This window comes from Mobula birostris, chromosome 21 (assembly GCF_030028105.1).
Source record: "Mobula birostris isolate sMobBir1 chromosome 21, sMobBir1.hap1, whole genome shotgun sequence".
NCBI lineage: Eukaryota > Metazoa > Chordata > Chondrichthyes > Myliobatiformes > Myliobatidae > Mobula > Mobula birostris.
This window is the reverse complement of record NC_092390.1, coordinates 62,622,002-62,647,380: the sequence shown is the minus strand read 5'-3', so window position 1 is coordinate 62,647,380 and position 25,379 is coordinate 62,622,002. Positions and strand designations below refer to the sequence as shown.

The 25,379-nt window shown below is 41.6% G+C and overlaps 1 protein-coding gene across 2 annotated transcripts in view; it reads left to right on the top strand.

Annotated features, from left to right (window-relative positions):
- The first annotated feature begins 4,191 nt into the window (after window positions 1-4,191).
- hspa12a (heat shock protein 12A) overlaps window positions 4,192-25,379 on the top strand; it is a 109,640-nt gene continuing 88,452 nt past the window's right edge. For both annotated transcript variants that reach the window (XM_072239614.1, XM_072239613.1), the window contains exon 1: window positions 4,192-4,515. In XM_072239614.1, the coding sequence (XP_072095715.1) occupies window positions 4,476-4,515 (40 nt within the window). In that variant the 5' untranslated portion in view covers window positions 4,192-4,475. The remainder of the gene's footprint in view (window positions 4,516-25,379) is intronic.

Here is a 25,379-nt window from a genome sequence, read left to right as displayed (position 1 = left end):
GGAGGCTGGTGGATGGTAGGTGAGGACAAGAGGAACCCTATCCCTGGTAGTGTGGCAGGAGGATGGGGTAAGAGCAGACATTCGTGAAATGGAAAAGATGTGGCTCAGGACAGCATTGAGGTTCTGTTATCTCCAATGGGATCCCACCACCAAGCACTTCTTTCCCTCCCTCAACTTTCCTGCTTTCTGCACGGATTGCTTCCCACGCAACTCCCTTGTCCATTCGTACCTCCCCACTAATCTTCTTCCTGGCACTGTCCTTGTAAGTGGAACATGCTACACCTGCTCCTACACCTCCTCCCTCACCACCATTCAGGGCCCCAAACAATCCTTCCTGGTGAGGCAACACTTCACTTGTGAGTCTGTTGGAGTCATATATTGTGTCCGGTGCTCCATGTGGCCTCCTGTATATTGGTGAGACCCGAGGCGGATTGGGAATCCGTTCTGCTGACCACCTACACTCCATCTGCCAGAAGAAGTGGAATCTCCCAGTGGCCACCCATCTTAATTCCACTTCCCATTCCCATTCCTACTGTTGCAATGAGGCCACACTCAGGTTGGAGGAACAACACCTTATATTCCATCTGGATTGAACATCACTTTCTCAAACTTCTGGTAATGCCCCCCTCCTTCCTTCTCCATTCCCCATCCCCTTTTCCCTCTCTCACCATATCTCCTTACCTGCCCATCTCCTCCCTCTGGTGCTTCTCCCACCTTTTCTTTCTTCCGTGGACTTCTGTCCTCTCCTATCAGACTTCCCTTTCTCTAGCCCTGTATTTCTTTCACCAATCCCAGCTCTTTACTTCATCCCTCTCCCTCTGGGTTTCACCTATCTCCTTGTGTTTCTCTCTCTCCTCCCCCACCTTTTGAATCTACTCCTCATCTTTTTTTTCTCCAGTCCTGCCAAAGGGTCTCGGCCCAAAACATCAACTGTATCCTTTTCCATAGATGCTGCCTGGCCTACTGAGTTCCTCCAGCATTTTGTGTGTGTGTGTTGCTTGGATTTTCAGTATCTGCAGATTTTCTCTTGTTTGCTGCTTTGCCTAACTTCTTTTTATTGACTACTGCCAATTAACTAATTAACTGATCAATTTTCAATTAACAATTTATAGTTATGTCTCTTTTAAGCTTTTGCTTACTGGATCTGCACAGAATATCCCAAGGATCACTTCTTTAAAAATTTTTCGCCTCTTACTCCAAGTCCCAACTTGTGGTTACTGAAAGTTTTGGACTCTGGATTTATTTGCCTTGAATATGGCATAAATGACTGCTGGGACTGATCCACTGAGGAGGAATTGGTCTTTTTCACTGAAGTTTAGAAGAATGATGCTAGATCACACTGAATCATCAGAGGATGTTAGATAGAGTGACCACATAGACCCTGAAAGACAACTGCCTCAAACTGCAGCTTTTTGAATTGGAAGGTCAGAGACTCAAATTAATTTAGGACTGAGATGAGGCAGGTTTCTCTGTAAAGAACTTGGTATTTGTTTGGGACTTTAAATCCCAAATTGATGGATGTAGTCAGTCATTGTCAGGTGTCAATGCGAGATAGACATTTTAGGTCCATATAAAGAGATCCAATGCAAAAGTGACCTTGGAATACTGGACAAGTAATTATCAGACTGAATGGCAGAGCAGGCTTGAGAAGTATTCTTATGTTATTGCAAGTTTTTCTCAATTTTCCACCATTGGACATCACAATGCATTTCAGGTGCAATGAAAAAATAGGCTGTTAACTCTAACAGACTTAAGTGATGCTTCAAGCCCTCAGTAACCAACATTCATATACATTCCTTTTTAGCATTAATAATTAGATATCGATCAACTGAGTTAATAATGGGTGATTATTTTTCTGCCCCAGTGTCTACGCCACTAATGCTCTTTTAAAGTCAGCTATGTCTGGCTGCACAGAGCATGAACCTAATTTAGATTCATATGATTGTAGCTGAATCAAGGTAAAGAATCTTAGGTGTCTCAACAAAATTTCCCATTGGCCCATGCAAGAATGTATTAGGACATAGAATTTAGGATTTTTTGAAATGGAGGTGTAACCAATAAAGAGGCAGAGAATTTTGAAAAGAATTCCAAAGCTTGTAGCCTAAATTGCTTATAGTTTGTCAGTAAAGGTGAAGAGATGAATCTGAACAAACTGAGAGCTAGTGAGCTATCCCATAGAAACATTAACATATCTCTGTAAGTGGGGAATGTGCTGGAGACCGGATGCATGAGTATCTGACCTCTTGCTCTATCCCTGTGTTGGAGGGTTGAGTGGAATTTATATATGATGTCACCTCTGTGCCAGCTCTAGTAGCTACATCTAGTGTGAATCTTCTTTTGAATGAATTTGTCTAGCTTTAACCAAAGAGCAGGAATAGCTAAGGTGTTTGTTGTTTTTCCTTTATTTCAATTAATATTTGTGTCTATGTCAGCTGTGTTTAACAACAGGTCTGCTTAATGTGGGTCAGGACTCATGTATTATTGCCAGAGGAAAATCAGGAGTGCATCAGAGAATCAGAATCGGGTTTATCTCTGTCTTATAAGACATGAAATTTGGTTTTTTTCAGTAATGCTTCAGTGCAAAGACACAAAATTACAATAAATTACATAATAAAAATGTTAGTGCAAAAAGTAATGAGGAAGTTCACTTTCCAGCTTGCCCTCCTTCCTTCATCCCCTCCCCTCCCCTCCCCACACCTTTTTATTTTGCCAACTTCCCAGTCCTTTCCAATCCTGAAGAAGACCCAAAGGTTGACTGTATATTCCCCTCCATAGATGCTGCCTGATCTGCAGAGTTCCTCCAGCATTTTGTGTGTGAGGCTGTGTTCAATAATGAGGCCGTATCTGGAAGAGAATGGAGATTTGAGAGGGGCCAGAGGTAGTTACTGAGATGAGGAAGGAATAAGAACACAAGAATGAGAATTCCCAAAACCAGGTACTCTTCTAAATTCTATGTCCTAATACATTCTTATGTAGGACAATGGGAGTTTTTGGTTGGAGCTACATTGAGCTGTGAATCTGCTAATGGCAACCTGAGCGATGGAAATTGTGGCAAAGTTATATTTTAAATTATTGATTCTGTTTGTGATGTTCCCAATCAATGATTGAGTTCCAGTGTACAATCTGATTGAGAACTGATGAAACCAGCAGAAGAAGAAAGCCCTTAACTCTGAGTGGTGTCATCGGGACGCCGTCATGACAGCGTTTTTTTAGCAGGCTTTCTTATTTTTACGGGGCCGAGCTGCTAGCTCGACGCTCAACCCAGCACGGATGGAAAGCGTGCAAGGGAGCCGGCTGGATTCGAACTCGGGAGCCTTCGCTCCGAAGTCTGGCGCTGATGCCACTATGCCACCAGCCAGCATGCAACCAGAAGGGAACAGATTAATTTTTTCATAATTTTCATGATCTTTGTGAAACAATTATATATTTTTTTGAAGATACAGCATGGAATAGGCCTTTCTGGCCCTTAGAGCCACACCACCCGGCAACCCTTGGTTTAACTCTAGCCTAATCACAGGACGATTTACAATGACCAATTAACCTACTAATTGGTTCATCTTTGGACTGTGGGAGGAAACTAGGGCACCCAGAGAAAACACCACAGGGAGAGTGTACAGACTCCTTACAGATTGAACTCTGAACTCCAATGCACCTAGCACCCCCAACTGTAATAGCATCACGCTAACCACAATGCTACCATGACATGACAATTTAGAGTGGAACCCCAATGAAACATGAAATGAATGCTCAGTATATTATCCAGGATAGCGAGGGATGGCAACGCTGAAGTAAGGGCATAAGAGGCAGAGAGCAGTTGAGTATACAACACTTCTATTTCCTGCAGAGGACTTAATATCAGCAGCGATTGTTCCTGCGTCGCATACAGCACTCACTATTGATTTTAAAAAGATTAGCAAGATCAATAAGTTGCTACATCATGCCTGTTTGTGTTTCATAGACAAAATGAAGTAAAATGAGCAAATATAACATTGAATAATGAAACCCTGAAGCATTAAGCATAATCAGATCAGGCCTGTGAAGTTACTTGGAGATTTTAATTGCTTTCCTTGCTGTGGGCCATTTTGGCAGATTGTTACTGCCGCTGCATGGTCATTTACCGCAGGATGGAAAGCCCTTCCCTGCTAGTGCTGACACTGAGTATGATCATATCAGAGAGGCGGAGCTCTGCAGAAACATGAGGCACAACACTGCAAGCAGCTCATTTCTTCCTTTATGTTTGGGCTAATTTCAATAGGAAGGCCTTTTTAACATAGGGGGGAGGGTCAAATACTGAGGCTTCACTAAATTGAAGGACCCTTAGTTAAAGACGGAGAGCTAAAAGAAAAGATTAGGCACAAACTGCAGCTTGACTGCAAATTTTCAATGGCAGAGAGTGCACAGTGAGCTAGAGCTTCTGTCAGTCTAATGGTTAAAAGGTTTTAAGCACTGCAGATTTTTTGTCTGGATTCACTACAATGTCTGAGAGGGAGTCTGTGACAGAAGGCCAGATTGCAGGTAAGAGGGATTGTACTGTTGTCAATTTAAACTATGCTGCCGTGATCTGAAATTACTATCAGGAACATAACAGTACTTGCTGCCTTTTTCTTTCACTGCAAGTCTTTTATATATATAGGTGTAGGATCGTGACTGCCTGTAATATCCTGTTAAGTGTCTCTGGCTTCAATGCAGAGCCCAGCCATTGTAATAGTCACATGGATGTGGACTTGTGGGATTCAATGCCGCATAAGGTTACAATAACTGATTTGTTCCAGGTGAAGAAACCCTGTGGCACAATCTTTTCATCTGGCCTTCCTCTTTTTAGTTTCTTACTGTGGGCCTTTAATTTTAAGAGCCAGAGTGAAGCCAATCCACCTTTAAGATAATGTATACTATAATCTCAAATAATACTTTTTCTAATGAAAATCATTTGTTTGCTTTTATTTAGTAAAATATAATGGTTAAGATTTCAGCATTGCTCCTCTGTGTATTGTTTATGGTAATAATAGATTTTAAATAAGCTTACATTAAAGTAAATTCTAAATAAAACTAATACAAATTTGCAACAAGATTGTTTTTGGTAGGGCATTCTTTTAATTCTACCTAAATAATGTTGATCTCCAGAATAAATGTTACAGGTACATGGTAAATGAAGCTGGAAGTCAAAAGGACATTTAGTAATAATCTCTTGAAAATGTTCAAGAAATCCTAAGTGTGTTCATTTTAACTTTTACACTTACTATGTTAATCATCTTTACAATTGTGATATTATTAGACCGTGCTAACAAGGAAAGCTTTCTGTTTGATATTTAGTCTCCAGAGATACATAGGGCTGTTTTACATCAATGTCTAGACGCCATGACTTCTACTGAAGACCTGAAAGGATGCAATTGCACTTAAAGAAATAGTTCCCAAGACCTGATGAATTTGTCCGTACTCTAGAAGTGTTTCACATTAACAGCTGATGTTGAAAGATTGAAACCATAGTGAATATTCAGGAAGGAGTACTAAAAACAAAGATTAAAATAGAGGAAAATAGCTTCATATACTTTAATTTCCCTTAATACTTCAATGTTATTCCTCCCTTTGAAAGGTTAGAGAAATAATTATAGTCCAGTAATAACTGAAAGGAAATAATATTTTAATAGACTTTGCAATTTATTTTGGACTATTAAAAAGATCAAGTATATGTTCCTTTTGAGTTACATAATGCTGCTGTTGTAATGATTTTATTATTACATGACCATGTTTATTGATTTGCATTTGTCATAGTGATCACAGCAATCTTGGTGCAGTGGTCATCCTGCACTCTCTTGCTGCAACACAGCATCACTGAGCAGTAAGTGTGTATATAATCCTACATGCCAAATTCCAAAGACTTAGGCGTGGCTTTCCGTCAATCTTCAGATACAGGTCCACTTATATGTTTGTTGATCAGAAAGTATTTTTCTCCTCAGGATGACTTCCTATGTCAGATTTGTGGACTCTGAGGTGGCTAATGAAAAGATCACAGGAACCATAGTTTTCCAAAACTGGGGCAGAAGGTGCTTAATGGAGTGTGAGAGTGGGTAATTTGTGAGGTGGTGCTCTTCCTCTGTCAATTGCACAGATTCTCAGTGTGCTCGTGATAAGGCTTTTTATTTATACCATGCACCTCTGTCATGGACTGGCACTGGTCTATATTTTTAAAGGGGTTTTGAGCATATCCATTGTGTAGTGCCCATCCAGTAAGCACAGAGTTGAGTATTGTTGTGATTTACTCAGAACTAAGGAGGATGGAGGGATCTGACCATGCAAAGGCCATTATGTGTTGGGAACAGAGAATTCATTTATTATTGTCATTGTACTAAGACAAAATGTAAAGCTTATAAATGCATGTCACCCAGATATCATTCCATACACTAGTACATAGAGGTAGCAGAAAGGCAGAACAAAGTGTTGCAGTTACACAGGAAGTGGTCAGTAAGGGCCATATTGAAGTAAATTGGGTGATCAGGAGTTCATCTTTCAGGGTATGAGAGGTTCCTTAAGGAGCCTGGTAACAGTAGGATAGTGTCCTATCCAAATATTTTTGTCCAAAAGGACACATGACAAGTCTTATACCCCTGAGATTAGTTAGTGTAGTGGTTAGCGCAACGCTTTTACAGCTTGGGGTGTTCCAGAGTTTGGGATTCAATTCCAGCGCCACCTGTGAGGAGTTTGTATGTTCTGCCCATGATGGCATGTGATGTCATGAGCATAGCTAGAAACAACTTACAAATTAAATAATGGGATTGATATGTGATTAATGTAAATGTCTGTTTGATGGTTAGTGCAACCTCTGCACCAAAAGGCCTAGTTCCACCCTAAATCATTGAATGATGCTATGACTGTAACTAATTATCTTCACTCACAAAATTTCCAATAGTTTTCCTTTGCAGAGAGGAAAAACCTTTCAGTTTATTTGTCCCTTTATTATAGGTTAAAGGTTAGCTTCAAATCAGCTGCATACATGTCTCCCATGTTAGAGAAAAACTGTTGACTCTTGCAAGCTACCATTTGCTTTTAAGAAGCTACAAATGTTTATCAGATTTTCACAATTCATTTTGTACTGTATATAAGTATCTTGGATGAGAATTACAGGTTACAATTTGTACATTTGTAGACATGCAAATTGACGAGCCCATACATAATGAAGATTATCCAAGGATGCAGGGGGAGATTGAAAAGTTGGACTGAGCAGCGGCAGATGGAATTTAGCCCAAATAAATGTGAGATAATCCACTTTTAGGGGTCAAATTCTGGTAAAATGTATAAAATAAATGACAGGAACCTTAGGAGTATTGACGTACAGCGAGACCTCGTCATGCAAATCCCTTGCTTCCTGAAAATGGCAGCACAATTGGACAAGTATTAAAAATAGCATTTGGTATGTTTTCCTTCCTAGTATAAGATTTGGAACATTATGTTGCAGTTGTACAATAGATTGATTAGACTACACTTAGAGTGGTGTGAACAGTTCTCTTTACCACACTACAAGAACGATGTGATAACAATGAAGAGAGTTCAGAGCAATTTACCAGGCTGTTGTCTGGAATGAAGGGCTGTAGTTATAAAGAAAGAGAGGATTGGTTGAGTTCATTTTCACTGGGGTGTAAAAGACTGAGGCGACTTTATAAAGATGATTAAAATTATGGGAGCCACAGGTAGTGTAGATAGAATCTTTATCCAAGGTCAGGGGAGTCAGATATAGAGATCTTGATTTAGACCCAATGCATGGTTTCAACTGAAAATGTTGACAATTCTTTCCCCTCATAGATGCTGCTTGACTCGCTGAGTTCTGCCCCCAAATTATTTATTGCTCTAGATCTAGAGGGCACAGGTTTCAGGTGAGGGGGGAGAAATTTAAAGAAGATTTGAGGGGGTATGCGTTTCATAGAGAGGGTGATGAATATCTGGAATGAGCTGCCAGTATCTAGGGTAATTCATAATGGAGGCAGTTATTATCCCAACATTTGAAAATTACTTGCATGGGTTTTTGGACAAGAAAAACTCTAGGATGAGAAAGCTCAGCCTAAGAATAGAACTGAGGTGAGGAGGAATTTCTTTAGCCAGGTGGTGGTGAATACAGAGAGAAGGCAGGAGAATAAGTTTGAGAGGGAAGTAGATCAGTCGTGATAAAACAGTGTGTCAGACTCAATGGGCCAAATGGCCTAATTCTTCTCCTATGTCTTATATTCTTACGGTCTTAATTCAGACAAATGGGATTAGAATAAATAGACATCATGATCAGCATGGAAGTGGTGGGTCAAAAAGATCTGTTTCTGTGCTGTATTTTCTGAATATTCTATGAAATTCGCCTCCTCTACTGTGAAGGTCACTTTGTGCTGCTGTTAATAAGGGTCATCAGTCTTGAACGTTACCATTGTTGATTCATTGTATTCCCCTGACACAAAGTCAATTCAGCAAACTCAACACCACCTCGGAGTATGTGCATCGAACGTGCTGAAAATGGAAAGCACTTACTGCAGATCCGGTCCAGAAACAAGTCTCTTCTCCATTGCTTTCAACATGAGGAAACTATTGCAATAATCATAATATTAAAACAAATATGATGCTTTTAGTTGACCAATGCGCATTTGATCATCAAGGAGAAGGTACAGGAGCCTGAAGACACACACTCAATGGTTCAGAAACAGCTTCTTCCCCGAAGCCAAAAGATTTCTGAATGGACAATGAACCTATAAACACCACCTCAGTATTTTTTCCTCTCTTTCTGCATGACTTAATTTTTTTATATAGTTACTGTATATATTTCTTATTGCAATTTATAGTTTTTATTATTATGTATTGCAATGTACCGCTGTCGCAAGACAATAAATTTCACAACATATGCCAGTGATATTAAACTTGATTCTTGATTTCTCCGCCAGAAAAAGCGGGATCTCCCAGTGGCCACCCATTTTAATTCAACTTCCCATTCCCATTCCAATATGTTTATCCATGGTCTCCTCACTGTCATGATGAGGCCACACTTAGGTTGGAGAAACAGCACCTCACATTCCTTTTGGGTAGCCTCCAACCTCATGGCATGAACATCAATTTCTTGAACTTCAGGTAATTGCCACCCCTTCTCCTTCACCATTTCCCATTCCCTTTTCCTCCATTCACCTGATCTCCTTGCCTGCCCATTGCCTCCCTGTAGTGCTCCTTCCCCCTTTTCTTTTTTCCACAGCCACCCGTCTGTTTCACCAATCAACTTCCCAGCTCTTTACATTATCCCTCTCCCTTCAAGTTTCACCTATCGCCTTGTGTTTCTCTTGCCCTCCCCAACTTTTAAATCTACTCTTCAGCTTTTTTTCTCCAGTCCTGCTGAAGGATTTCAGCCCAAAACGTCGACTATACTCTTTTCCATAGATGCTGCCTGGTCTGCTGAGTTCCGCCAGCATTTTGTGTGTGTTGCTTGGAGTTCTAGCATCTGCAGATTTTCTCTTGTTTGTTGAATCTGATTCTGATTGCATTTTAAATAAATTTCTTGTTTGTCTTCAAAATGTTGATCAAAGAATTTATTCCTTTTTTAATAGAAGTGACTTTGAAAACAATAAATAATAAGTAAATTCAGTAATGACTAAAGAAATCCTAGAGAGCAAATGTGAAGGGCTTTAAGCTGTTGGGGTGGGGTGCTATATTAGTAAGGATACTAGAAAATATAATTTGGAAACCAGGCAAATAATGTAGCATTGCTTCAGTGTAAGGCTGACTTAAGTCACTTCTCCAGGAAAATCAGTACTCAGAAATGTTAAAGGAGTAGAGTTTAGCGTTCTGAGTTTTTGGAGAGAAAGTAGACAAGGAGTGTGGTTCCTAATCAAGCTGAAAGGAATTGGAGATTTCAGGGAAATCATGTAGTAATAGAACATGTGCTTTGTGGTAGGGGTTCTATCAATCTCTGTGGCTAGTGTGGGTGAAAAATCGCCTGCCAGCAAGAAAATCAGAAATTCAGGCATTTACTATCCTTGATCGATGACCTTTAATGGATGGGTCCCATGAGATGGGGCAGGAGGTGGTTTACAGTAATAAAAATTGCACTTAGAATAGGGCCATAATTTACCAGTGCTGTTGCTCTCACTAAAGAATTTGTCTGCTCTTTTTTGATAGCATTCTCCTCCAGTTCAATGTGTGGAGCCAAAGGATGTGCAGAATGTGACCTCTTCAGCAGCTACTCACACTTCACACTTACCCTACCCTCACCATCACCTGCAAGTCAGATCAGCGACTGACTCGCCCACCAACTCAGTGGAAGTTAAGATAGTGGCTTCATCTTACATTTGAATGAGATGTCAGAACCGTGTCATCAGAGCCACCTGCTGCTTGCATCAAAAATGCTGCTCTAATGACATAATATTGTATCAGCACTAAACACACTTGTACCAAAGGTCCCTCCCTGCTACTTTCACACAGCAGTTAGCTCATTCTTTATGTCATCATATAATATTGTTGAAATTCATTTGCAAGAGATGACATTTCTGAAAACCAGCATTTTTGATGCAAGCATCAGGTAGCTCTAATGACATGGTTCTGACATCTCATTCAAACATAAGCTGAAGTCACTATCTTAACTTGCACTGAATTGGTGAGCGGGTCAGTCATTGATCTAACTTGCAGGTGGTGCTGAGGGTAGGGTAAGTGTGAGTAGCTGCTAAAGAAGTCTATCAAAAAAGAGCGGACAGATTCTACAGTGAGGACAACAGAAGGAGATGAAGATACATTATAAATGTGCTGTGCCTATCTCCCAAGCTTATTGGATAGTCAAATTTATCCCAGAGACATTACCGTCTCTTCTCCAATGGTCACAAAATCAATGGCAATTCATTTAATCCAAGTGTTCAATTAGAGGAATGTGACAGGTGCTGGCAGCAACCCAGGCGGTGCAACATTGCACTATGATAGATGACACTCACAGCTGCAACATGATTTGCTAAAAGCCCTTATCCATTACGAAAAATCAATGACACTGGCCATAGATGGCTGAAATCAGATGCATTTGTGAGTTTCATGTTGAAGATATACTGGAGATTAGTGAGAGCTTGGACTGGAAACCATCAGTAAACTCCAAACACAAATTCTGCAGATGCTGGAAATGCAGAGCAACACACACAAAATGCTGGAGGAGCTCAAGAGTCAGGCAGCATCTATGGAAATGAATAAACAGTCGACATTTCAGGCTGAGACCCTTCATCAGGACTGGAAAGGAAGGGGAAAAATGCCAGAATAAAAAGGTGGGAGTGTGGGAGAGAGGAGGGAGGATTGCTAGAAGGTGATTGGTGAAGCCAGGTGGGTGGGAAAGGAACCTAGGGCTGGAGAGGAACCTAGACCATGGGAAAAAGGGAAGGAAGAAGAGTACCGGGGGAGTTGAGAGGAGTAAGGGTGGGGAATAGAAGAGGAAGGGGAAGGGAAAAAATTACCTGAAGGAGAAATCAATATTTATGCCTTCAGATTGGAGGCTACTAAGACAGATTGTGAAGTGTTGCTCCTCCACCCTGAGGGTGTCCTCTTCATGGAGCAAGAGGAGGCCATGGACCAGTGTGTCAGAATGGGAAGTGGAACTAAAATGGCTAACCACTGGGAAATTCCTCATCTGGCAAATGTAGCAGTGGTGCTTGTCAAAGTGGTCTTCTAACTTATGATGTAGAGAAGGCCGCATTGGGAGCATTGACCCCCAACAGTTGTACAGGTGAAGTGTTGCCTCACCTGGAAGACTATTTACGGCCCTGAATGGAGGTGAGGGAGGGGTGAATTGGCAGATGTAGCAGGTGGGGTGGGGTGGGGGGTGGTATGTAAAGATGTGTTTGCTGGTAGGATCTCTTTGGAGATGGCTGAAGTTGCAGAGAGTGATTTGTTGGATGCAGAGGCTCGTGGGTGGTGGGTTAGGACAAGAGGAACTCTATCCTCAAGGCAGTGGGGAAATGGGATGAGCGCAGATGTCTGGGAAATGGAGGAGATGCAGGTGAGGGCAGCATCAATAGTGGAGGAAGGGAAACCTCGTTCTTTGAGGAAGGAGGGTATCTCTGATGTCCTGGAAATAAAAGCCTCACCCTAGGAATAGATGCAGCAGAGACGAAGGATCTGAGATAAGGGAATCACATTTTTACAGAAGATAGGGTGGGAAGAAGTATAGTCAAGATTGCCATGGGAATTGGTAGGTTTATAAAAGATGTTGGTAAACAGTTTTGTCTCCGGAGATAGAGACAGAGAGATCAAGAGAGGGGAGGGAGGTGTCAGAAATGGACCGTGAACTTAAGGACATGGTGGAAGTTGAATGCAAAATTGATGAAATTATCAAGCTCAGCATGGATGCATGAAACAGCACCAATGCAGTCATCAATGCAGCAGAAGAAGAGTTGAAGAGCATTACCAGGGAAGGCCTGGAACGTGAACTGTTTTACAATGTACGTATTATTGAACACTTTCTTTGCTTTGAAAGAGGATTTAAAAATGAGAGTAAGGTTTTCTTCTAACAGGTGCTTAGTGACAGAAGTTGCAGAAGTATCACACACATTTTTTGGAGCTATTTAATGAGGGTTCAGCTATATTCTGCGAGGGGAGCACAGTAGTGCCAGAAATCACCACTCGGGGTTCAATTCCCACTACTGTCTGTAAGGAGTTTCTACATTCTCCCCATGATCGTGTAGGGTTCTTCCCACATTCAGAAGAGATGTATGATTAGGGTTATTGAGTCGTCGGCATGCAATGTTAGCAGCAGAAGTGTGCCAACCCTTGTGGACTGCCCCAGCACAAAACTTAGACTGTGTTGGTCATTGATGCAAAATAACACACCATTATATGTTAATGTACATGTGACAAATAAAGGTAATCTTTGTTGATACATAAAAACATGACTGTTCAAAAAAAAACACAGGAAATTACAGCATAGAAATAGGTGTTTCAGCCCAACTAATCCATATTGGCAACTGCCTAAAATTTATTCATTTTTTCTTCCCTCTAATTTTCATAGTCTCACAATCCCTGGGTGAAGGTCATTGTTTACGGATATTTTTAATCTCTCTCTCTCATGTGTTGAGTGCCCTCCTGCATCAAATTATCCACCATTGTCCCTGTACCAAAAAAGACCAAGGTAACATGCCTGAACGACTGGCGTCCTTTTGCACTCACCTCAATAATAAGCAAATGCTTTGAGAGGCTAGTCAAAGGTTACATCTGCAGCTTGCAACCACCCAAGCTGGATCCTCTACAGATTACCTACCGACACAACCAATCAACAGATGACGCAATAGCCACTGCTCTACACACTGTCCTTACACATCTGGAGAAGAAGGATGCTTATGTGAGAATGCTGCTATTGGACAGTTCAGCATTCAACACCATAATTCCGTCCAGGCTCAACAGGAAGCTCAGAGACCTCAGCCTTGACCCTGCCTTGTGCATTTGGATCCTGGACTTCCTGTTAGATCGCCGGCAGATGGTAAGAGTGGGCTCCCTCACCTCCAGCCCTCTGACTCTCAACACAGGTGCCCCTCAGGGCTGTGTACTAAGTCCTCTCCTTTACCCATGACCGTGTCGCCATCCACAATTCTAATCTGCTAATTAAATTTGCTGATAACACTGCATTGATTGGCCTCATCTCAAACAATAACGAAGTGGCCTACAGGGAAGAAGTCATCTCCCTGACACAGTGTTATTAAGAAGACAACCTCTCCCTCAATGTCAAATCAACAAAGGAGCTGGTTGTGGATTACAGGGGGAATGGAGACGGGCTAACCCCTATTGACATCAATGGATCTGGGGTTGAGAGGGTTAACAGCTTTAGGTTCCTCGGCATCCGCATCACTGCGGACCTCACGTGGTCTGTACACACCAGCTGTGCGGTGAAAAAGGCACAACAGCACCTCCTTCACGTCAGATGATTGAGGGAGTTTGGTATGGGCCCCCAAATCCTAAGAACTTTCTACAGGGGCATAATTGAGAGCATCCTGACTGGCTGCATCACTGCCTGGTATGGGAACTGTGCCTCCCTTAATCACAGGACCCTGAAGAGAGTGGTGTGGACAGCCCAGCGCACCTGCAGTTGAGAACTTCCCATGATTCAGGACATTTACAAAGACAGGTGTGTAAAAGGGCCCGAAGTATCACTGGGGACCCCAGTCACCCCAGCCACAAACTGTTTCAGCTGCTACCATCCAGGAAACGGTACTACAGCGTAAAAGCCAGGACCAACAGGCTCCGGGACAGCTTCTTCCACCAGGCCATCAGACTGATTTGAGTGTATTTCTATGTTACATTGACTGTTCTATTTATTTAAATTATTATAAATTACTATGATTGCACATTGCACATTTAGACAGAGACATAACGTAACAATTTTCTTACTCCTCATGTATGTGAAGCATGTAAGAAATAAAGTCATTTCAATTCAATGAGAGGCATCAGTCATGTGGATAGTCAGAGGCTTTTTCCCAGGGCTGAAATGGCTGACACCAGAGGGCACAGTTTTAAGGTGCTTGGAAGCAGGTACAGAGGAGATGTCAGGGATAACTTTTTACGCAGAGAGTGGTGAGTGCGTGGAATGGGCTGCCGGCAATGGTAGTGGAGGCAGATATGATAGGATCTCTTAAGAGACACCTGGATAGGTACATGCTTAGAAAAATAGAGGGCTATGGGTAACCCTAGGTAATTTCTAAAGTAAGGACATGTTCGGCACGGCATTTTGGGCCGAAGGGCCTGTATTGTGCTATAGGTTTTCTATATTTCTATGTTTCTAATTCAATTCAATTGTGTTTTCTTGACTAGGTCTACATTCAGTTTGGTAACTACGGCCCTCAGTCCACACACCTCAATTAATAGGAAACATATGTTTTCATCTATCCTGGACTAGCCCTATCCTTTCATATTTGTATTTCCTTCAATCACTCAAATCAATACAGTCCATTGTAAAAAAGATCAATATTAATATTGGAGCAAAGTAGTTAAATATATTTTCAAACATTTTTAAAGATATGAACAATTATAGCCCAAGGAACAAGTTTCCATCTGTACCAATAATTGGCAATAGTTAAAAATAGTCAAGTTGTTACAAGTACCTGGCCTTGAAATTATTTGAATTAACTTTCATTGCAGATTTATGTTTGTTTCTTAAAGTGTGATATAATAATTTCCTAATGTACAATGTACAGTAGTTACTGATAGAGTATTTGGCACACTTAGCAGAAAGCTCATTCTTCCCTATCTGTTTCTTTTTTCCAAAGGAGAATGGCATGTTGGATGATTGGTGTTACAATGAGACCTGTATAGTACTACTCAGAACATTGAACCACACAGCACAGTACAGGCCCTTCAGCCCATGATGTTGTGTCAACCTTTTAACCTACTCCAAGATCCATCTAACCTAGCTCTCCATTTTTCTTTCATCCATGTGCCTAACTAAGTGTCTGTTAATTGTCCCTAATGTATTTATATCTACCAACACCTACCTGCAACTCCCTCCCTTTCTATGGTAGTCCATTCCATGCACCTATCACTCTCCGTGTAAAAACCCTGTCTGGCATCACCGCTATACTTTCCTTCAATCACCTTAAAATTATGCTCCTCGTATTAGCCTTTGCTGCCTTGGGAAACATGTACTGACTATCTTATGCCTCTTATCATCTTGTACACCTCTAACAAGTCACACCTCTCATCCTCCTTCACTCCAAAGAGAAGAGGCCTAGCTGGCTCAAACTATCCTCATGAGACATGTTCTCTAATCCAGGCAGAATCCTGGTAAATCTCCTCTGCACGCTCTCTAAAGCTTCCACATCCTTCCTGTAATGAGGCAACCAGGAAAGAACCAGTGATTAAGTTGTTCAACATATTCATACACAGTGGTAAAGGAAGGAGACTTGCTGAGTCCCTTTGAGGGGATAGTGCAGGTCCTAAGATTTTGCTGAATGGGTCTACTGTCAGATTTAAGGTCACATTCCCTGCAGCCCTGAACATTAGCAGACAGCATCTAAGAAATCCCCAATACCACTTGGTCAGGAAGTCCAGGACAGTATGTGAACAAATGCTAGCTATTTGCTAGTGGTTGCCACTGTGAGGCTGCTGATGGACTCCTGCTTAATTGAGACCAATGCAATCAAATGGATGGAATGTCACTTTTGACTTGGATTCTTTTTTTTTGTAAGGCATACAGATGAGAAAACTCTGGCACAATACAGGCCCTTCGGCCCACAATGCTGTGCCGAACATGTACTTACTTAGAAATTATCTAAGGTTACCCATAGCCCTCTATTTTTCTAAACTCCATGTACCTATCCAGGAGTCTCTTAAAAGACCCTATCATATCTGCCTCACAACTGTCGCCAGCAGCCCATTCCACGCACTCACCACTCTCTGCTTAAAAAACTTACCCCTGACATCTCCTCAGTACATACTTCCAAGCACCTTAAAACTGTGCCCTCTCGTGCTAGTGTCAGGGATTCTCTTTCATGCTAGCTGCTAACCCTAATAAAATGGCTTCTCTGCAGTGTTATAATAAAATGGTTTCTCTGTAATGTTAACTGCTGAGGTAATGGGTTTTTCTGTGGCTGTGATGTTTGGGTTATAACTACAGATAACAGGGAACTAACCAATGGGGGGACATGTTATTCAACCAAGTATGTCAGGAAACCAAGCTGGTTCGCAGACTTTCATCGAGGAGAGGAGAAGAGGAAAAGTGCGTGTGGAGCGCTCTGATAGACCGCTGGGGGTGGTCGCAGCCGAGGGTCGCCGGAGCTCGGAGGAGATTGATCGGTGGAAAGGAGACCTTGTTCTGTGAACTCCAACGTATTTATTTGTGCACAGACTGTTTAAAACCAAATAAAGTGGCGCCTTTTTCTTTCGTATTTTGTTTCTCTACTAACCACATTGTCACAGTAAGATTTATAAAGTGTAATCATTTAATCACTTATTGAGTACTGTCTGATTTTTGCATTGTAGGTTTGTACTGGGGAACATTACACAGCATCCACACAAACTTGATTACTCAGTTTGGTGGGACTAAAGGCCACTTTCCCCAAGGTGAACATGAGCTGAGCGAGCCTAAGGCTTACACTAGCCATTCCAGCCCTGGGAAAAAGCCTCTGACTAGCTACACGATCAATGCCTCTCATCATCTTATATACCTCTATCAGGTCACCTCTCATCCTCTGTCGCTCCAAGGAGAAAAGGCCAAGTTCACTCAACCTATTCTCATAAGGCATGCTCCCCAATCCAGGCAACATCCTTGTAACAATCCTGCACCTTTCTATGGTTTCCACATCCTTCCTGTAGTGAGGCAACCAGAACTGAGCACAGTACTCCAAGTGGGGTCTGACCAGGGAACTACACAGCTGCAACATTACCTCTCGGCTCCTAAACTCAATCCCACAGTTGATGAAGGCCAATGCACCATATGCTTTCTTAACCACAGAGTCAACCTGCGCAGCAGTTTTGAGTGTCGTCTGGACTCGGACCCCAAGATTCCTCTGATCCTCCACACTGCCAAGAGTCTTACTATTAATACTATATTCTGCCATCATATTTGACCTACCAAAATGAACCACCTCACACTTATCGGGGTTGAACTCCATCTGCCACTTCTCAACCTGGTTTTACATCCTATTGATGTCCCGCTGTAATTTCTGACAGCTCTTTGCACTATCCACAGCACCCCTGATCTTTGTGTCATCAGCAAATTTACTAAACCATCCTTCCACTTCCTAATTATGGTAGAAACATCATCCTTGGAATTCGAAAGATATTATTACTGAGGTAGTTTGGAACAGAACTTATCCTGTTTCTTTGATCCTGTCATTAATCACACTCACTTAGGCAAATGTAATGTGATCCGTTGTTGATTCCATTCTATATGTGAAGAACTAAAGAAAGGTGCAGTGAGGTTCTTGAGAACCTGAAGAGAAGATATCATATTGAAAAGGATGTGGTTTCCTGCTGAAATTGCAGAGTCTAATGTTACTAGTTAACCCTGAGAAAGGAAGGAGTAGCCCCCTCAGACCTTCCCATTCCATCATGTGAATTAGTATTTCACACTATTGGGAAGAGTGGGAAATTGAAGGATACCCTAGCTCTACCTTCTCCTGCTCTTTGGAGAGACGAAAAGCAGTGGACCCATTTGTTGCAGGAGAAATGTAATAATTGATGGAATCAGCGGTATTTGAAGAAGCCTGTTTTCTCAGTTGCCTACTGTATCCCAGCTCCATAGATTGAAAGCAGAGAATGTAAAAGGGAAATCAGTGTTATTGTAAACAGAGCTTGAAGTACATAGGGAATGGGCCATGTATCTCAAATGCTTAATTGTTCCAAGGTCTTTTCTGCTTTATAACTTATTGGAAAATCAAAATAAAATATTTTTAAAATAACGCATTTACACCATAGTGACATGTTTAGAATTGAATCCTTTCAAAAGATTTCATGCATTGAATGCCTGCTTTCAGTATCCTTAGCATTTTCACCTAACAGGATGAGTTTTCAAAAATGGATTGTTAACAAAATAGCATCAAGGAAGCACAGTAAATAATAGTAGGTTTCTCCAATCAACCTATACATTGCAGAAATAAAGCAAAACATCTATCTTATATTGTTTAATTTTGCTTTTCAATTTTTCCTACAATCCTTCAATATTAAGAATAAGAATGGTGGGTTCTACAATTTTATATATTTTGTGAGGGATTATGTTTCAACAATACTCTTTTTCTCTTAAGGTTGAAAATCAGCGTGTTTTATGGCTCAGTAGTAAATTAGCAGGATGAGATCAGATCTTTTTGATACATTTTCTCTTGGGATTATCAACATCATTCTTTAACAAAATGGTTGGGTAAGCCACTCTGTCATTCTGTGGGTATTATTAGCTTATTACCTTGATGAGAAGTTGCTCATTACTGCAGTCCTGTGAATGCTCCCTGTCCCTGCTTATTCACTTCAGAAATAAATAAATTCAGGCTAGCGGAGGGAAGGAGCGCCTTTCACCTCCTTTGTATCTTCACTCCGACACCCAACATGCAATTTTAATGGCAATTACTGCAATATATACTTTCTCATTAATCAATGAGCTGTTGTTATGCAAAGACTCAGACAGACAATCCAAGCAGTTCTGGGTGAGGCAAGTTGGCCCATTTTTAAATGATACCACTCCTTTCTTAATACCTTTGAACTCAATGCTGTCATTTTATTTCTGATTGTACCACTCTCCTTCTCCTTGGTCTAAATACACCACTGTGCAGCTGGGTGTTGGACTTTCTAACAAACTGACCCCAGAGAGTCACGATACACAAACTGTTCCTCCCTCCCGATCATCATCAACACGGATGGCCTCCAGGACTTTGTGCTGAGCCCACTGCTGTTCACTCTGCACAATCATGACTTCATGGCCAAACACCCGAGTAATCACTTCGTCAACCATTTTGATAAGATGATAGTGGAGAAGCTCATCACTAACAATGATGAGGTGGCTGACAGAGAGGAGCTAGAAGAGCTCAAGGCCTAGTTCCTGGCAAGTAACCTCTTTCTCGATGTCAACAAGGCAAAGGAGATGGTATCAACTTCAAGAGAACTTGCATTACTCTTCTTTACACTGTGTACTAGAATTTACATTAACCAACCTTGTATCCTGTATCTTCAGCTGTCATGGGCCTGAACACTCCTCCCCAATCCTCATCACTTCCTTACATCTCTCAGAAAACATTGTTCTTAAAAGCCTATGTTAATACCTCCTCTTTAGTCAAACATTAGTGCTTTTACTTGGGCAGTCTCTCAGGAATGATGATGATTTGCTTCCACTGTAATTTTGTGGGTTCTAAGTGGCAGATGAAGCCAATGAGTGATCCACAACCTCTTCCACCAATGAACAGGAGGTGCCTGATGAGCTGTGTGGATAGTTTATGAGTTGGTCCATTCCTTTTACCATTTAGGCTGAACATTTATGTGCTCCTAATGTTGTGGTTATCAATATCATACCAAATGTTCCATTTCCGGTTTGAGTAGTCATGGTTCAAAGATTCTCAAGAGTAACTGTCGTATTTCTCCTTGATGAGCTTTGAGCACATACCTAGTTTATCCATCTGGTAATCTCTTCCCATGACAGAGTTCGGAATAGTGTGTCAATTTTATGAGCTTGGTATTGAGCATGCAATTAGTGAGGCCAGCCAACAGAGTCAACTGAATATAATTAGGGCTTTTTTTAGAGGGGTCACCAACATTAGCTTACTTGTTCTTTCTATGACTTTAGAAGACTTTGCAGAGGCAGTGTGGCTTCTGTCCAGTGCCTTGAAGACTCTGCTGCAGGAAATCAAGTCTTAGAAACATAAGGAAAGGCAGGGTTTGCTTTTGCCAGGTCTGAGATCTGATCTTCAAATACAATCAACTGAAGGCAATGTTGGTGCATTTAAGGTGGCAGAAAACTCAGTCGTGGATGTCTACCTTTGCTGAGGTGAAACCCTCAGGTATGGGAAGTCATTTGTGCTTTCCAGGATTCCACCCAGAACTCTTTTGTTGGAGGACAGTGTTTATTTTATTTGTTTATTGATTTATTATTGTCACAGGTATCAAGGTACAGTGAAAAGCTTGTTTGCATATGTTTATACAGATCAGATCATTACACAGTGCATTGAGCTAGAATAATGTAAAGTAGTAACAATGCAGAATTATGTGTAAAAGCTACTGAAACAAGCAGAGCAGGTACATGATGTGTTCGTCCATCATCAACGTCAATGAGAACCTCGACACCATTATGATGGTGTCAAAACTAGCACTTGATTTAGATTTAAGTGAGGGAGAGTTGCACAGCATCAGCCTCACTCTCTCTTCCCAATTCCCATCTGGATCCAGTGGCAAGACAAGAGTCGAGACGCTGGAGATGGGACCAGGCGCAGTGGATGACCAGGACGTCTTCTGTGTCTTGTCCTGATCTACACGTTCCACGACGCTTGCAGTGACTGCCTTCTTGACCGTTGGACCTTCCATTGTTCTTGTCCACTCAATCCGCCAAGTCTGCCTTCACATGCTGGGAGAGACAACTCCCTATCTCACCGAGGGTTTGAGACCCGTCGGCTACCTTCACCTGGTTTAGCCGGCTTGTCGAAGCCATTGCCTGGGGTGTGACCGTTGTCGCATGCAAACAGCTACGGGGAGCCACAGGTGAGAGCTGAGTGCCAGGTGGGGACCAAAGGTGGACTAACCCCCTTGAAAAGGACCAAACAGAAGGAAGGGTCTCGGCCTGAAACGTCGACTGTACCTCCTGCTATACATGCTGCCTGGCCTTCTGCATTCACCAGTATTTTTTATGTGTGTTGCTTGAAAAGGACACGACATGTTTGCCCACCAGAGGTGCTACCCCTCCCTGACACCCCATACACCCCAGGTACATGATAATATGTATGATAATAGCAAGATAATTTGAAAGGCCAAGAGTCTATTTTATCGTTGCATTTAGCAGGGGAAATTGAAATGGGAACCTTTGGCTTGAGGGTGGGTTTTTTATCTCAAGTAAGATTTGTATGAAAAACCTTGGGATTATTTTGTACTATTTTAAGAAGACAATATCAGTGTCAGTGAGCATTCAGGCTTGAAGATGACAGAAACAGCTGGGTGTGAAAATTAATTGATTTCAGTAGTTCAACTAGTCAAGAATTAAGAAGGTATTGACAATTATCTTGAATGCTGCAATGAAAATGAAGGTTTGGAGGATGCAGTCGGAGGCAGTATAGAGGCAGTCCATTATCTGCGCTAGGGATTTGTCTTTTTTTACACTTTTTAACTATTTTTATGGAACCTCGGCTAATGCCACTTAATTGTACCAAAATGTACTGATCCCAATGTGTCCCAAAAAACTGAAATCCATTCCTTCCTTTACTATGACTGGTACTGCCATTGACCTCAAGCTACAACTTTTCCAGATTCGACTTGTGTTTGAAAATTAGAGGGATCGAAAACAAAATGACTAGTTGAGTTTCAGAACATCGTCTACTCACTTTGTTTTCATTTTTGCTTTTATTTTGAACTGAAGAGAGTGAACATTATATGCTCAATGTCTGTTCATTTACCAGATTATGATACAGACTTATCTGCAATTGAGTAATGACATAACATGATTTGTGGAATTTGTTGCCACATGCAGATGTGGAGGCCAGGTCATTGGATGTATTTAAGGCAGAGATTGATAGGTTCGTAATTGGACATGGTATCAAAGGTTAAGGGGAGAAGGCTGGGAATGGGGGTTGAGGAGGAGATTAAAAAAACGATCAGCCATGATTGAATGGCAGAGCAGACTCGATGGGCCAGATGGCCTAATTCTGCTCCTGTGTCTCATGGTTTTATGATGAGTGGAATGTGGTAATCAGTCCCACAATTTTTTTTTATTAGAGAAATTGGTGGAATCTTAAAATATCTACAAAATATCTTCTAAAATATCTACAAAACTACTAGTAATTCACAAAGTGCTATAAAATAAAACCAGAAATTGATTTGTGAGGAAGTCATAACAGTGGGTAATGGGAATGTAGGTGGAGGAAGTGTGTCCTGTTAGAGTGATGGAAAGAAAGAGTCATTAATGTGGGGAATGAATCTGTGGTCACCTGTCTTCAGGTGACCCTTCACTGACCAGAAGGGAATCTGGTGATATCCTTTTCCTAATTTCCAACTGGAGCGACCATCTGCTGGAGCAGGGGTTTCCAACCTTTTTTATGTCATGGGCTAATACCATTCTGCAAGGGCTCCATGGATCCAAGGAACTCAGTGTGTCAAGCATCATTTGTGGGAGGAAAAGATCTAGTGGTAAACTTTCATTCATGTTCTTTTCCCATTAATCAAGCTGAGTCTTGAAAAGCACCCAGAAAGCTCAATTGTTCCACAAAGGCTCTCATTATTAAACTTTAATTAAACCTTCAAAGAAATTGTGTAAGTGTTCAAAAACACCTGTTAATTCCAGTTTTCTCGATGATCTCGAAGAATGATGGGAAAACTGCTGCAAAAATTCTTCCCAGTGTTTCAACAATTTGAAAAACAGCCTCCATTCCAAAATGTTAGTAGAAATGACTATTGTAGAAACTTGGACTTCTTAAGCATGTTTACACCTGATATTAACACCAGTATTCATTTTTATTCTTTTGATTCACTTTTAGTTTTTAAAATTCATTTTATCCCCTGCCCATTATTATTCTGGCATTTTCCCCTTACTTTCCAACCCTAATAAAGGATCCCAGCCCGAAATGTTGACTGTTTATTCATTGCCATAGTTGTTGCCTGAGCTGCTGGTTTCCTCCAGTATTTTGTGTGTGCTTATCACCTAAACGCAAACTGTTGTTGTTTGCAGCTGCTCATTTCCAAATAAGGTGGGTGGATGCTTTTATGTAGTCTAACTGGAACCAATAAGTGGATTAGTTTACAAGGAGTGCTCATTAAAGTTATAAGGGACGTACCGGGTAGCTGGTTTCCAGGCTGGGTTGCACAACTGGGTCATGATGTTTAGAATTGAGGTAATTCATAATGTTTCTTTGGGTGTCCATCGAAATCCGATGACGACGTCCACTCCTTTAACCATGAGATCTTCGATGACTATACAGTCCCATCCCGGAGCCACAAGCTCTATTGCAGGTGGGACATGTATATGTGGTAGTGGTGGCAACCATGGCTGCATTTCTCCTGACTCTCTTCTGCTGTCTTCTGGTTGTTCTTTCCATCTCCAGAATACGAACCCCGTCCCTACACAGCTGTCGCCAAGCGGTACGGACAGCAGCAACCTCCTCCAGATCCTCAGGTCTGATCTTGCACTTCCCTAAAGCATTCTTCATCTGATCCTTATAGCCCTTCTTCAGCCTTTCAGCTGAGCGTTGACCATTCTTTAGAATTGAGGTAATTCATGATGTTTAGAATTGAAGTAAGAATATGAGTTTAAGAAATATAATGCCATATACTGTTATTTTACAGTAGTAAGAGTGGAAGAAGGCATATGGCACACTTACCTTCATTTTAGGACTTCATGCAAGGTTTTGACCCAAAATGTCAATGAGGTCAGGGCAGCGAATTTAAAGACACAATAGACTGCAGATGCTGGAATCTGGACCAAAATTGGCCTGGAGGAATTCAGCAGCTTGAATGGCAATTGTGGGTGAAAAAGAATTGTTGCCATTTTGGGTCAAAACTTTTCATGAAGTCCGAAAATGTCAACAATTCCTGTCTACCCACAGGTACTGCTTGATCCTCTGAACTTCTCCAGCAGATTGCTTGTGGCATAGAATATAAAGGTTGATAACGTTATGTTGCAATGTTACTGGTTAGGCCATACTCAGAGTACTGAGTGCACCTCTGGGCACCACACTGCAGAAAGAATGCATTTGCACTGGGTTGGAGGGCTTTGATTAAATGGTATTAATGTAGATGGGCAAAGTGGTCAGCAAAAGCTTCTATACTCGGCAGTTCTGTGACAATAAGATCTGGGAGAACCACTCACAACCTGAAAGACCGTGCCGGCTCTGTGCTGAAGTGGCCATGTAGATGTGTTACACACACAAAATGCTGGAGGAACTCAGCAGGCTAGGCAGCGTCTATAGAGGGAAATGAAATGGGGTGGCATGGTGGCGTAGTGGTTAGTATTATGCTTTATAGTACTGGTGACTCAGGTTCAATTCCTGCCACTGCCTGTAAAGAGATTGTACTTTTTCCTCTGCTCCAGTTTCCTCCCATGATCCAAAGACCTACTGGTTGGTGGGTTAATTGGTCATTGTAATTTGTCCCGTGATTAGGCTCGGATTAAACTGGGAGATTGCTGAGTGGCATGGCTCGAAGGGCCTGTTTGGCACTGTATCTCAATAAATAAATAACTTAAATACATTTGACATTTCAGGCTGAGAACCTTCATCAGAGTCACAGTCTAAGTGGTTGGCTGTTCATTCCTCTCCATAGATGTTGCCTGACCTGCTGAGTTCCTCCAGCATTTTGTGAGCGTTGCTCAAGATTTCTAGCATTTTCAGAATTGAACTAAATTGAATTGACTTTATTACTTACATTCTTCATATGCATGAGGAGTAAAAATCTTTACGTAACATCTCTGTCTAAATGTGCAATGTGCAATTTATAGTAATTTGTAATAAATAGTATGTACAACAGGACAGCCAATATAACATATAAATACAGTTGTGTCAGCATGAGTTAATCAGTCTGATGGCCTGGTGGAAGAAGCTGTCCTGGAGTCTGTTGGTCCTGGCTTTTATGCTATGGTACGGATTCCTGATGGTAACAGCTGGAACAGTTTGTGGTTGGGGTAACTTGGGGTCCCCAATGATCCTTCAGGCCCTTTTTACAGACCTGTCTTTGTAAATGTCCTGAATAGTGGGAAATTCACATCTGCAGATGCACTGGGCTGTCTGCACCACTCTCTG